This window comes from Triticum dicoccoides, chromosome 4B (assembly GCF_002162155.2).
Source record: "Triticum dicoccoides isolate Atlit2015 ecotype Zavitan chromosome 4B, WEW_v2.0, whole genome shotgun sequence".
Lineage (NCBI taxonomy): Eukaryota > Viridiplantae > Streptophyta > Magnoliopsida > Poales > Poaceae > Triticum > Triticum dicoccoides.
In genome coordinates, this window is record NC_041387.1 from 55,432,864 (window position 1) to 55,447,802 (window position 14,939).

The following is a 14,939-nucleotide window of genomic DNA, read 5'->3' on the forward strand; positions in this document are numbered from 1 at the left end:
ACATCATCCCTGCCGAGCTGCACCTCGGTAATGACAGAACACAATATTCCTAAGTACTTTGGCTAAGCTATAGGTGCATATGGGATTTTGGGACAATATGACTAATGGCTATATATCTCGACTGAGAATAATTGCACAAATGGAAAAAAAGGCCGGAAAAAATGGCTCGTAGAAGTCGGCTTGGCGGAAAAACTATTTTTCGCGGAGGGTGGCAATCTTGATCGACAAATTCAAATCCGATGTGGTTCGTGCCACTTCGAATGCATCTTCATGGATGGAGGTCGGCTGAATGAAGATATTGTTTGGGGAATGGTTTGTTGACCCGGCCAAACCTGGCGACCGAAGGCAACGTGTAGCTTGGATGGCCCGAGGTGCAACCAAGCTTGAAGACCTGTTCGGGGGCTACTGACGGTGTCCCAGTTAAGGAGCCTCTCGCCATGTCAACTCGCAGCCAGGTGGGACGAAAGAGGACTCCTTTGTCGGATCCGTCCTGCAACACTTTGCACGGCTCATGCTGAATAACAAGAAGACTCTGAAAGCCTTCACACTTGAAACAAGGACTTCGTAGCCTAGAGGGTCCATGGGGTGGAATGATAGCCCAGGCGGAATCGACCTAGGGGACCTTTAACCGGTAACCGACAAGATGAGACACCCCTAAGACCGTCAACTATGACTAACGGCTATACGCCTCAAAATCCTTGCCGAAGCCGTGACTGAATTTATCATCATTGAATTTCCGTAACCGTACCTCAAGACGACAATGGACAACATCAAGAAATTCAACCACTGAAATACCTGCAAAATTAAATCCGTTGAATCTGACAATCATGCCAAACCTATCTAAGCCGTAAACAAAAGATATAACCAATACAACAGGTGAGCAGCCCCATAGAGCAAATCCATGGTCAGACATGTTGTCGCCAACACGTACACCCGAACCACCAGACGACACCCGAACCACTCCGGCCACCTGCCTGGACTCGTCGCCTGGTCCATCCAATCCAACACGCGCACACGGAGACGCGCGTATATACATGCAGGCCACAACACACACCACACCGATGACACCATCGCTTCCGAAGTCGTTGACGGACGAGCCGATCAACCCAACCAACATCCCCCAAGCTGAAGCCGGCCAAACGCACCCACGTCGTCTTCCCTCCCTTCTCCTCCCCACCACATCGATCGTTCGGCCGAAACCCACGGCAAGCTCGGCGGAGCAAGGACCTCGAGCGCGGCGATAGACCGACATGGTGCTGCTACAAGGGGCTGCCTCGCCGTTGCTCCTCCTCCTGCTGTTCGCCACGGCGGCCGCGGCGGCGCCCATGGAGCTCTACTTCTCGCAGGCGGAGCTGGCGCGCATTGCCGGGTACGGCGAGGAGCCGGTCTCGACGGTGCTGGTGTCCGGGCAGGTCGCGTGCCAGCTCTGCCTCCGGCCAGGCTCTGACCTTCTCACCTTCGACCTGCCAGGTTAGTAGTAGTAGCTCGTAACCGACTCAGTCTGGAAGATTCTTCTTTCTCTTCGTCGTCTTCTTTGTTCCCGCTTGTTCCATGCGCACTCTTTCTCGTGTCTACGAACGAGACTCAAACAGCGCGTTCATCGGTCATATCGCTAGTTTACTATGCTCCGTTTTTGCATGGTCAATATCAAAATGGTTTGCCAATATTTACGTCAATGGATTTTATCCGGTGAGTCTGCTTGACGTGTCGCGTAAAAAGAAAAATCTGCCAGGGCCAAGAATTAAGAGCAAAACTAGCGTTTACCTTGTCACCGATGAAAGCTGTCAACGTGACACATTGACAGTTACCACTTCTTCCAGCATCTTCCTCTTGCGATTCCAACACGTAACAATGCATGATTTTCTACTATTTCCCACATTTCAACACGTCAATCGGCCGGCCGGGGGCCTAAAAACTAGTAGTAAGAAATGGTAGTTAGGCCGTTTGGATGTGCCTAGAGGTTGCCATGCGGTTGAACAAAAATATAAAAACTCAGAAAGATCCTGCGCTCAAAACAACCGTTGGAATTGTTTAGAGATGAACGATCCCTGTCGCTGGCCGGCTGATTAAGACCTTCCAAGAGAGAAGAATGGAAAGAAAAGAAGCGAAGCGACAGAGCAAGTAGCCAAGGCGACGTTGTAACCTCCTCCCCTAACCTCCAGATTGTGCAGCTCGGTGCTGGGAGGAATCATCGGTGTACTGTCGAGATTTAGGTTGGCGGAAGGTCGATGTCATGCGTGTCGATAACACACATGTACAGGTCGCAGTTGAAAGCAGTTCACAAGTTTAAGTCCTAGCTAGAAACGCAACTACAGGCCTACAGCCTAAGTTTAGATAGGCCGGCCAGCGTTCCGTTCGGTGCCATGTTGCTGTTAGCAAAGTTTGGGTTTAACGGCTTCGGTACAATGTGTTAGTTTATGTACGACGGACACTTTTAATTTGCCAGAGCCGCATCCTCCTCCCCTCCTCTCCCCCAAACGGAGTACTTGTGTTCAAAGCAAAAAAAAACAGGGCATTTTGCTGTACCGGGGCTGCTTCGGAGCTATGGGCGCCCGCCTTATCGCCTAGACAGGGAAGAGGTTGACAGAGACGGTACAACCTTGTGCCTAGCTGCAGGCTTGCGCTAGGCCGATTTGGCAGTCCATCTTTTTCCCTCTACTACTACTAGAGAGGTGGCACTTTATATTTCAAAATGTCGGGCTCACGCTCACGGCCATGTTTTGTTGGCCTAATTCCCCACTTTATTTTCTCGAGTCAACCCCATTAGCACCTGGTAGCCAAGAGGAAACACACGATGACCCACTAGCGTCATGGGCAGATAATACTAGTAGTAGTAGCTGATTTGGCAGAGCGGATATGTTTGGTCAAGGAACACACCAAGCCACGCGTGGCAAACCGCATTTCCTCCGCGGGGCTCGGTGCGGTGCTATCAGCACGGGCTAAAAGGGATTGATTCTCCAAAGCCGCTTTAGGTGCTCGGGAACAAGGGCATCCGACATGGGGTTTCCGAGCGCCCGGGGTCACGTCCTCGTGGATTACACCTTCTGCGATTGACAGCTATCCACCCATTTCATCGTCTCAAGAGTGTATTATATGTTGCCACCTTCATTTTCAGTGGTTTGTATTTTGCGGAGTGGCCGTGTATTATTTGCCAAGATTCCCTTTTTTTTTGCGAGATCTATTTGCTGAGATTCAAATGCCTTTGCTCATCTTGCACTGTTTTATTTTAGAGGAATATATTAATATCACGAAGATATCAATTACACCCAGTGTCTGCACCAATAAGATATCAATAAGATATCGAAAAACATTCAGGATGCACACAGCCAAGAACAAAATAGAAAAGGGAGAAATATAAAAACAAAGACCTTGCAGTGACGAAACACTCGCAACACAACACTCTAGCCGCCACCAAAGACAACACTCAAACCGCAAAACAGGTCCTCTAAAAGCGACGCCTCCCAGAAGGAAACAATGCAGAAGCGTTGTCGTCACCCGATCAACGATCTTGAATTTTCGCCCTGAAGAAAGACTGAGATCCCAAAATAATGTCTTCAGCAAGGCCATTGCTAGATACAACCAATGAAGACCAGGCCTTGGGTTTTCACCCTGAAAAACGTGACTCGGTACTCGAGAGCACCACCAAAAATGCTTTCCACCTGTGTTGTCGCACCTCCTGCCAAAGTCGCAGCTGCAAGTACTCAAACACCCGACACGGGAAAAACATGTGACGCCATTCTTCAACGCAACCGAAAAACCTCTTCGTCGTTACAAGTCTCCGATCGCAACCAGCATGACTTTCTTCACCTCTGTCAACGCCGTGAAAATCTATACTTATACGTGTCCCATGGCACCGGCAAGATGGTGAAGCTTCACTCCACACCCTCATGAAACCTCTCTAGCCGAAGATAAGGGCGCGTCCGACCGGATCAATTCCGATCTAGATATCCAGTGGCGCCATGTGCCAAAAGCTGAGATCTTCGAGAGGAAGACCGGAACCTGTCAATGTCCAGGTCTTGATGGCCACTTTCTCACGAATGTTTCCACTAACGAACACATGTATCATTTTGTGCTAGACATGTAGGGCATTAGGAAATCTCATGAAAACAATCACACTACCACAACTACCCTTCTAGCCATATAACCACATGGTGGTTCTCTCTACCATTGTACTGTTTCTTTCCTATACCAAGATCTTGAAGACTATACCTTTTTTTTGAGAATTTCTTGAAGACTATACCTAAAGAAATCTTGACTAGACCATGGGCAGCGGCAGGATCCCACTAGGCCTGGGCCTGCTTATTAGACCGCATAGAATGCTAAAAAGGTGGCCTGCGTGCGGCCGTTATGCCCTGGGCCGTGGCTCGGCATGCCCAGGTTGTGTCTCTGCCCCCCTAGCCTAGACCATATACTTAACTCAAATTGTAGACTCAAAAAAAAAAAATTAACTCAAATTGTGTCTCAAAAAAAAACTTAACTAGAATTAGTTCTAAGAAAAAACTTAAATCGAATTTGTTTTTACCAGTGGAGAACAGGGCAGAATTAGTTCTCCCGGCGACCAGAGTTCGACTCCTGCGTGGATCGAATATATCTGGTATTCTCACTAAGGAGACGTGGAATAAGCCAGCTATTCCGTATGGTGCCGGGGTTAAAAAAAAATTCTGTTTCAGCCAGTTTATCTTTCTGCGTCAATATGCATACGCTTTGAGGATCAAAACCCCACATGAGTCGTTGTAGCATGTACGGTAGTATATGTTTACAAATTTTATTTGGTGACGAACACAATCACTCCGGTCTTTTTTACTCTGTATGTAAAAATTGCCTGCCAGCTATTCCGTATGGTGCCAGGGTTAATTTTTTTTCTTCTGTTTCAGCCACTTTATCTTTCTGCGTCAATATGCATATGCTTTGAGGATCAAAACCCCACATGAGTCGTTGTAGCATGTACGGTAGTATATGTTTACAAATTTTATTTGGTGACGAACACAATCACTCCGGTCTTTTTTACTCTGTATGTAAAAATTGCCTGAAGTCAAACTTCGTAAAGTTTGACCATATTTATATGGAAAAAATATCAAAATCTATAATACTAGATTTAAAAAAATGAAAATTAAATTCATGTCGCATCTAGTGATATTGATTTCATACCGTGAATGTTAATATTTTTTGTGTAAAATTGATCAAACTTTACGAAGTTTGACATCAAACAAATCTTATATGCGTGGTGAAAAGGACCGGAGGGAGTATATTTTTAGTAGCATATAACGCATGTTCCGCTTGTTAAATTGACGACCTGAAATCTCGTGTCCTCCTTACAAATCTGGATAGAGGTAGTAGTATTTGCTGATTTTTTTTTCAATTTTCACTAGGCTATAATGAGTTTTTCGCTACCCTCTTATGTAAGGTAATGCAGTAGAACTACACACTAAAAAAATTTTACTCATACTCTGTTTGCTTTTTTTGCCCAAGCAGGTAGTAAGGTGGCAGTAACCTGCACAACTGAAGGTTGGAACACCATGGCTAACTCTGCATTTGCAACAACAAACGAGTACGGCATTTTCTCTATAGAGCTCCCGTCCCGGCTCCACGCTACACCAAGCCTGGAGAATGCATGCTCAGTCAAGGTGCTGGAGCTTCCGCCGGACTCCGCGTGCCGTGTCGGCGGCAGTCACGTGTCCTCTCACGGCCTCCGGCTATCTTCATCGGACGGCAGCGTCCGGACCTACACAGCAGGGGTCATACGGCTGCAGCACGACGGCACACCAGCCAATAAGTGCGTGCAGGAAGAGGACACGAGTGATAGGAGATGAACGATGGTCAGTTCGGATCTTCGTTTGAGTTCATGTTTCTCATGGTTCTTCGAGGGAACGTAAAGATCAAGTGGAGGCGCTGCACGCTTTCGCCTCCCGTATAGCATTGGTGAAGCACATACATGTAGATTATAGGTGTGTTTGATAGACAGCCACTCTGGTATGGCTATTCTCTCCTGAGACATGATGATAAAAGCAAGTTTGTGTATATACAACTGTGATGATGTGTTTAATAGCATGTTCTCATATGTTGAGACATGCTAAGCTGAGATCTTGTATGATGACGATTGACGTGTGTATCTACTGAGATATGCTGAGCCGAGGCTTTGTTTGGTAAGATTTTATGAACTATGAGGATCACAGCCGAAACAAGATCTTAGTACCAGGAGCAAAGTTTGCAAAGCAATTCAGCAATTTGTTAGCAGATTACAACTTATCACACCAAGAAAATTTCAGCAACAATATGTGTACATCTCCGGACAACATCATTTAAGCGCATGCAAAAGCAACTAGAGCTAGGCCAACTCCTCTCATAACTAGAGTTGCATTGCATTGATGGACAGTTTATGCATGAGCACATATTAATTCACTATTTTTGCACGTGTTGCCTATGTAAATAACACAATGAAATTGTAGCAAATAGCAAATTCATCTTATCTGAACATGCGGAAGTGTAGCAAAATCATCTTCTCTGTACTTAGCAAAGCGTAGCAAAAAAAACACTCTTTGCTCAAAGTATTTCAGTGAATCAGCACACAGCACTCATGAGCGCCCTCTGTCGCAAACACTGTTGAAATATGGGTGTCACACACGTCGAGTAATGCTGAGACTTGGGCCGGATCGGGCCAGCACACGTCGTCGAGGCACCGCTCCAACACGTTTAACCATTTCAACTGGATATCATGCTCTTCCTGTCTTTTCAAAATCAACCATTTCGATGCAGCAACAGAAAGCTCTCTGCTTCCATGGATTTGAAGCAGAGGATGACCAAGGCTCATGGCCAACTCCGCCAGTCATCACAATCACACAAAAAAGGAAGGCATAAAAAACTGAAGCACAAACACAATCCACCGGCTGGCACATTACGTTGCTTGCACATACACATCCCAAACAACGTCAGATAACATCTCTGGTCACATATTACAACACAAGGAAGGGGTGGACATAACAGCATGGAGGAGTTAACAGAGTTCTACACGGCAAATTACATTCTAGGACAGATCCAATGAAATCATCGATCGCAGCCAGTCCACAAACTCTGCCTAAAACACGACTACAGTTAAAAAGACCACTCACAGGCGCCAGAAGACATATATGCATGCTTCAGCAAAGGAAGCGAGCCTAGTCCATCTTGAGAAGCCCAGAGCCCGGCGCCGCCTCCGGCGCGGCGGTCGAATTCAGAAGCCAGTCCTTCGCACAGACGAGCGCTTCCACGATCTCCGGACGGAGCGAGCTTCTGTAGTCGTCGAGCACGTGGCACCCTGTTCCTGCGGAAAATATAGAGGTTCCGCCGGTCACCATGGACACCGGGATGGCCAAGATGTCCCGCGCCATCTTTGAGAGCGTCGGATACTTCTGCATGTTGAGCTTCCACCAGTTGAGAATGTCAAACTCTTGGATGCGAGGAGTGAGAGACTCGTCCAGGTACTGCTCTAGCTCAGATTTTGAGGGCTGGGTTGTGGCAATCTCGGAAAGATATATATCAAAGTCTTGAAGGCCATCACCAGCTGAAGGTTGAGTTGCTTGGGTGTTGTTCCCATTGGCAGTAGCATTATCAGTTTTCCCTTGTTCAGCATAGGTCGGTGTTAAGGGGAGCGGCTGTGCGACATAATCCTTGAAAAGGTCATGCACCGAATCATTTACCACCTTAACATACTTCGCAGCCTCAACGCCGTAAATCTTTGAGTAACTGAACTCAACAAGCTTCATCTTAAAACGTGGATCCATCACAACAGCAACAGCTAACACAAGGTTGCAATCTTTCCAGTATTTGTCAAACCTCTCATACATGTCTTTGGCGATGCTACTGAAAATTGGATCTTCGTGTGCTGAACCATTTCCCAGCTCTAGCTGCAGTTTCCAAGCTTCATGGAAGAAAATGTTTGAGGTTGGGTTTCCTGCTGCCATGATGCTATGAGCCGAGTCATAGAGCAGCCTCAAGTAATTGCAGGCAGCCTCAATTTTTTTCCAGTCCTCAGCTGATGGTGCTTCATTGTAGTTGTCATCAACTGTTTCTAGTGTAATGAAAGCCTGCCTATAATCCAAGGCAGCCAAGAGCATCAGATAGGTTGTGTTCCACTGGGTTGTAACATCCAGACAAAGGGTCTTCGTACTGGGGATCTCCAGCTGCAGAGCAATCTCAGCAAACTTTTCCTCACGACTAGGAGAAGCTTTTATGAACTTTATGCTTTCACGGATGCTGTAGATGACACCATGGATTAAAGCAATGACATCTTGTGCAGCCGCATCCAGGATATGGGCATAGCACCTCACAACAAATAGCTGACCCTTAAGCATGAGGTTATTCTTACTGGAGAGCTGATCTCTCAGATTTGCACTGTAGATGTCATGAGATAAGGAATCATTATCCAACGTGATGGTAAATAGCTTCTCCTTCATACCCCAGTCAGTAAGGCTTGAGCTAATAGCTTCACTAAGTGCATTGTCCGAATGAGGCGAAGACACCATCATGAAGCTAAGCATTCTTCGATGTAATTTCCAGTCAGAGTCAATGAACTGCCCAGAAACTGAAACATAGCCAAGAGTTTGACTAGTTGTCCACAATCCAATGGTGAGGCTGATCCTTCCAGGCATAGCGCTGAATGCTTGCAAAAGGTTCTCTTTTTCTTTCTGGTAAACAGCATAAACCTCCACCTCCATTGCATCAACATCAACTACCCTGAAACGAGGCTGCAGACTATCAATAAAAGCAGTGAAGGCTGGTTGTTGAACAATGTGGAGCGGGTAGTCATGCAAAATGATCATCTTTGCCAAGTATGAATAACTGCGGTCTTGATCAAAAGCCGCATTCGCATAACCAGTATATCTGTAACGCCTCTTTGACCGCCTCTCCACGGTACCATCACCATCATTGTCAGTCCCAATTGTAATTGCTAGCTTATGCCCTTGGCCTTTTATCTTAGGACAGGAACCCAAGGTGATGTGCCTCTTGAGATGGCTAGTCCCAGCAATTTTTGAACCAGAGCTGTACGCGAAGGTTTGCTTGCAAAGTTTGCAGCAAGCCCGAGTGGCCCCTCCAGCAGCATCTTCGATAGTGAAGTGCTCCCACACCAGGGACTTCTTTCTCCGGCGCCTCGTGGTTGGAGGAGTGGCCACCTCAGTGATGGCCATCTCATTCCCTTGGAGCAATTCGTCACCCTGTGTTAAGTCCTCGCCTTGAGCCAACTCATCACCTTGAGCTAGCTCATCAACTTCGACCAGCTCGCCACCTTGGACTGCCTCATCACCATGGACTGCCTCATTACCAGGGTCAACAATCTCATTACCTTCGAACATCTGACTGTCATTGCCAGTTTCATCAGCCATGCTGGAAGTCCCAAAATCTGGCATACATATAACATGGTAAAGTCAGATGCCAGAGCACCGGCTTTTCTAGAGTAGTAGTGAGGCAAAATCCATAAACTTCTACAGGTTCTTCAGGTACGCTTATTTTACAATTGCATGCATGTAACAAGTAAGAAACGGGAATGGATATATTTAAGAGATTTCTATATTTAAATAATAATCTGCAAAGGGTTCTTTCAATGATGTAACAAACTAAAGATCAGACTTAGCAATTAGAAATCATAGCCTTTAATATGCCTTCCAAAAGAAGTATGCTTCGCTGGCCTGCCTCAGTTAAAATGCTTAAAAGCATGACGTATACACAAATTTGTATTGAGCTAAGTTATTAAGTATGAACCACTGTCATTCAGAGGAAGCTTTTGGGAAACGACACCCCACGCCAGTTAAGTTACTCCAGGATGGTCCAACACAGTTAAATTGTACTCCCTCCGTCCGAAAATACTTGTCATCAAAATGGATAAAAAGGGATGTATCTAGAACTAAAATATGTCTAGATACATCCCCTTTTATTCATTTTGATGACAAGTATTTCCGGACGGAGGGAGTAGTAGCTCTAGTAGTCTAGTCTCAGTTAAATTGGTAACAGCTCCAGAGAAGTTTGTTCATCCGCAACTCAGTGGTCACTGTTCCTTCAGAATATTAGCTTAAGCTCTTTCCTTTTTAAAACTATACTACAAGTTTAATGGGAGCACAATCAAACTCACGGTGGAAGTGGCTAGAGACAGGACTTCAAGTTCACAAATTTATGCATGAAAATTTATGGCTCCACATGCTTGTGCAATCACAAAAGCTTACGGATCAAAACAAACAGGCACGGCGTCTGCACGCCTCCATGTAGCTCCCCAACCCCACGAATCGAGCTGATCTCTCTCCAGATTCCCCCATGGCGCCTGCCGAATGCTGGAATAATAAATCTAGCCTATGTGCTTCCATACGAGATCGCTGAATGGAAAATATATTCCGCAGAAAGCACTAAGCACAAGAACCCCGCATGGCCAGCACAACGGAACAGACAGCTTTGAGGTGATTCTAAAACATGAGTAACAATTTGGGCCATGAGCGAAGAATCCCCATGGGTAAAACTAACTTTTTTTTGCCTGACGAACGAACCCTAGATAAATCAATCCCTCGCAGGGCCCGCCCTCGGCCCAATCGGACCGCGCGAGCGAACGGAACTGCAAGCAAACAGCGATTGAACAAACGCGCCCGGAAAGGAAAAAAGCCCAGAAATTTCGAACGCTCCGGGCAGATCCGAGCGAGACGAGCCCAAACGGGCTCAGATCTGAGCTCGGACGAGGAGGAACGGGAAAGAAATTAAAACCCGCTGCGCGCAGGAGCAGGACGACGGGCGGTTCGGTCAGGAAAGGAGAGGGATTTGGAAAGTTTTGGGAGCTTTACTTACGGAGAGCGAGAGGAGATGATCGGGAAGGAGCGCGGAGTGGCTAGGGCTCGGCCCAAGAAGCACCAAGGCCGAGCGAGGCGCAGTGTGAGATTGTAGATCTGGTTTTTGCGGGGGGAGGAGGGGAGGTGGGGGACGGGGGAGGCGTTTGTAGGTGGCTGGCTGGGGGAGAATTTCTTTGGTGGGGGGTGGAGGGGAGTGAGTGACGTTTCGATGGGCTCATCACGGGTCCCGGCCCATCGGGGCCGCGCGGGCGGGGAGGCAGCGCGGGCGGGGAGGCAGCAGTTACCGGTGCGCGCGCGGCACCCGTGCCGCTGCCGGCCGGGCCACCGTCGGTGGGGGAGCGGACGCGCGCGTGATGGGTCGGCCGGCTTGCGGCGGAATCGTTTCTCTGCTTTCTCGGAAACTGTTTCGCGTTGCTTGAGCTTGGTGAACTGCGAACACCGGGGGCGGAGTAGCCTTGGCAAACTATACCGCCAAGCAGAACAAAAGGATCCCTTAAAAAAAAGCAGAACAAAAGGAGGGTTGGACTTTATTAGAAGTTTAATTAGGTTGCAGTTTTGGTTTGTCACATACACCACGAAAGCCTGTGTTTGTTTGTTTTTTTTTGTTTTTTTTTTTGGAAAAACTTCCAATCTATTCATCTTTAATCATGGCAGTACAACGAATACCAGAAATAAAATTACATCTAGATTTTAAAGCCTGTGTTTGGTTTTAATCTGCACGGATGGAATACCTTTTCCTTTTTCTGACAATGTTTTTTTAGTGTTTTTTTACAACATGCATGTGATGTGTTTGTACCCCCACGGAAGATCCTTGGTTCTTTTCTGGCACCTGCTCGGTGCCATTGTCATCATAACAAAATGTCAATTTTACGGGTTCAGAGCATCTCCAACAGCCTTTGTATATTTGGTTAGCATTGCTAAAAGCTGAAGAAATTTTTTACAAAGCTTGCTATATTTGAGATACCACCTACACTTAGTATATTTGCAAACTGATGAAGAGGCATTTGCTATAATTTTTAGCAGCCCAGTTTTTGTGGTCCCCTACATCCCTTTGTTGCATTGGCAGGTGGACCACCCCCCCCCCTAGATTCATGCTGACCTGGACCAGGCACGGTCCCCACGCGTCATTGAGAGGATTGCTAATTTTTATAGCAATGCCATTGGAGCAAAAATATTGGGTTTGCTAAATCTTCTCTCTCCTCTTGCTATACCCAATTTTCAACAATTCAGAATAGCAATGTTGTTGGAGATGCTCTTAAGTCAATACAATTTTAATTGTTACTTAGCAATTTTAGGCAATAATGCGGAATATGAAAGCGAGCCTAACAATTGCTAAGGTGAATCTAATGCTAAACAATTGTGACGCCCCCGATTCAATCATACACTAATCATACAGACAAACGTATACGATCAAGATCAGGGACTCACAGGAAGATATCACAACACAACTCTAGGCACAAGTAAAATAATACAAGCTTCAAATTACAAGCTAGGGGCCTCGAGGGCTTGAATACATAAGCTCGAAGCACAAATGTCAGCAGAAGCAACAATATATGAGTACATACATAAGTTAAATAAGGATACCTTAAGAAAGCAAACACAAAAGCAACAACAATCGAAGAGGCAAGGCCTCCTGACTGGGACCTCCTACCTACTCTTGGTCGTCGGCGGTCTCCACATAGCAGCACGCACCCTCGGCGGGGGTGGCATCATCTGGCTCCTAGGATCCGCCATCTGGTTGCAACAACCGGAAAGAAGGAAGAAGGGGGGAAAAGGGGTAGCAAAGCAACTGTGAGTACTCATCCAAAGTACTCGCAAGCATCAGATCTATACTAATTATGCATTGGTATCAAATGGAAGGTTTGTATCTGTGGACTGAACTGCAGAATGCCAGAATAGAGGGGGAAGGCCTAGCCTATCGAAGACTAGCATCTTCAAGTAGCTCCGAGCATCTTGCAGCATTCAGAAGAGTGGAGAGTAGCATTTTATAATTTAACAAGCATGTTGTAGTATTAACGTCCAGAGATCCTTCCTCGTCCCTACGAGAAAGCAATCCCAGAGCCACATATCCATCTCATGTATCAAGTACCCATTTCTAGTTGCAATAGATCAAGACACAAGTCTGAACGTCTGTTACCGAGGACACGACTATTCGAATAGATTACTTCCCTGCATGGGTGCACCACGTTTTCCAACACGCTTGATTACTCTGGCCGGACACACTTTTCTGGGTCAATGCCCGACCTCGGAAGATCAACATGTCGCAGCCCTACCTAGGCTCAGCAGAGAGGTCCCCGTCGGTCTACATCCTAAGCGCTCCAGGGTCTTGGGCCCATCGCTCGTTGCACACCGGGTCATTGCGCGCAGGGTGAATACCAGCACCGCCTCGGATGGCCAGCACGATTCGACCATGCCGCAATGCTGAACTGGACTTCTGACAAAGCTTTGGCTGATACTGCGATGCCGAGGCCCATAACTATTCCCGCATGATGGTTAGCGCGTAAAGGCCAGAGGCCAACTCAGAACAAATACCCAAATCATTAGTGTGTTGGGAGCTCGCGAAGATGAGCAGAGACTCACGATCTATGTGACCCCGTCGCCCCGTTGCGTGAACTTACGGCAAGGGCCCGAAATGCTCAGTCGTGCCACGTAATTATCTCGCGGGTGCTCGGGCCCGCCTGACTTGCACATCAACTCGCGGGTACCCCTCAGGGCCAACCCAACTTTAATAAAGGTCTCAAGTAAAGTCTAGGTAACCGTGTGTCCAAAACATCAAGGGAGAAAACCCGAGGAATCACCCTCGAGGGATTCCACTTGATGTAATCGTTAAGCAGAACTTAGGAGGAATCACCCTCGAGGTTCACACTTGAGGTGTTGCACGACAGAGTCGTGTCGGGAGTGGTGAAAGAGTAATCACCCTCGATGACCACGACCTAATAGCTACACTACAGAGTCATCATTAGGAGTGCGTTACGAGGGATCACCCTCGGCACTCGATAGTAGCTCTGCAGAGTCGAGTAACAAAAGGGGTGTGATGTGATGTGAGGTGTCGGGTCTGGTGATACGTCCATTTTGCATCATGCTTTTATATTGATATTTATTACATTATGGGCTGTTATTACATGTCATATCACAATACTTATGCCTATTCTATCTTATTTTATAAGGTTTACAAGAAGAGGGAGAATGCCGACAGCTGGAATTCAGGACTGGAAAAGGAGCAAACATCAGAGACCTATTCTGCACAACTCCAAAAGTCCTGAAACTTCACGGAGAATCATTTTCGAATAAATAAAAAATATTGGGCGAAGAAAGCACCAGAGGGGGGCCACCTGCCATCCACAAGGGTGGAGGGCGCGCCCTACCCCCCTAGGCGTGCCCTCCATCCTTGTGGGCCCCCTGGCAGGCCCCCGACGCCCATCTTCTGCTATATGGTGTGTTTTGACCTGGAAAAAATAAGAAGGAAGCTTTCGGGACGAAGCGCCGCCGTCTTGAGGTGGAACCTGGCAGAACCAATATAGGGCTCCAGCCTAGCTGTTCTGCCGGGGGGGGGGGGGAGGGGGAATCATCGACATCATCATCAACATCGATCCTCTCATCGAGAGGGGGTCAATATCCATCAACATCTTCACCAGCACCATCTCCTATCAAACCCTAGTTCATCTCTTGTATCCGATCTTTGTCTCCAAACCTCAGATTGGTACCTATGGGTTGCTAGTAGTGTTGATTACTCCTTGTAGTTTATGCTAGTTAGTTTACTCGGTGGAAGATGATATGTTCAGATCCTTAATGATAATTAATATTCCTCTGATTATGAACATGAATATGCTTTGTAAGTAGTTACGCTTGTTCCTGAGGACATGGGAGAAGTCTTGTTATAAGTAATCATGTGAATTTGGTATTCGTTCGATATTTTGATGAGATGTATGTTGTCTTTCCTCTAGTGGTGTTATGTGAACGTCGATTACATGACACTTCACCATGATTTGGACCTAGGGGAAGGCATTGGGAAGTAATAAGTAGATGATGGGTTGCTAGAGTGACAAAAATTTAAACCCTAGTTTATGCGTTGCTTCGTAAGGGGCTGATTTGGATCCATATGTTTCATGCTATGGTTAGGTTTACCTTAATTCTTCTTTC

The 14,939-nt window shown here is 46.8% G+C and overlaps 2 protein-coding genes across 2 annotated transcripts; one reads left to right on the forward strand and one right to left on the reverse strand.

Moving 5' to 3' along the window:
* The first annotated feature begins 1,047 nt into the window (after positions 1-1,047).
* Positions 1,048-6,179, forward strand: LOC119294974. Its single transcript, XM_037573284.1, has 2 exons — positions 1,048-1,470; positions 5,473-6,179. Exons 1-2 carry the CDS (start codon positions 1,251-1,253, stop codon positions 5,808-5,810), a joined length of 558 nt encoding a protein of 185 aa, XP_037429181.1. The 5' UTR covers positions 1,048-1,250; the 3' UTR covers positions 5,811-6,179.
* A 681-nt stretch (positions 6,180-6,860) lies between these two features.
* On the reverse strand, positions 6,861-10,953 carry LOC119294975 (zinc finger BED domain-containing protein RICESLEEPER 2-like). Its single transcript, XM_037573285.1, has 2 exons — positions 10,798-10,953; positions 6,861-9,373 (listed from the first exon to the last, which is right to left on the reverse strand). Exon 2 carries the CDS (start codon positions 9,354-9,356, stop codon positions 7,152-7,154), a length of 2,205 nt encoding a protein of 734 aa, XP_037429182.1. The 5' UTR covers positions 9,357-9,373; positions 10,798-10,953; the 3' UTR covers positions 6,861-7,151.
* Between the last annotated feature and the right edge of the window lie 3,986 nt (positions 10,954-14,939).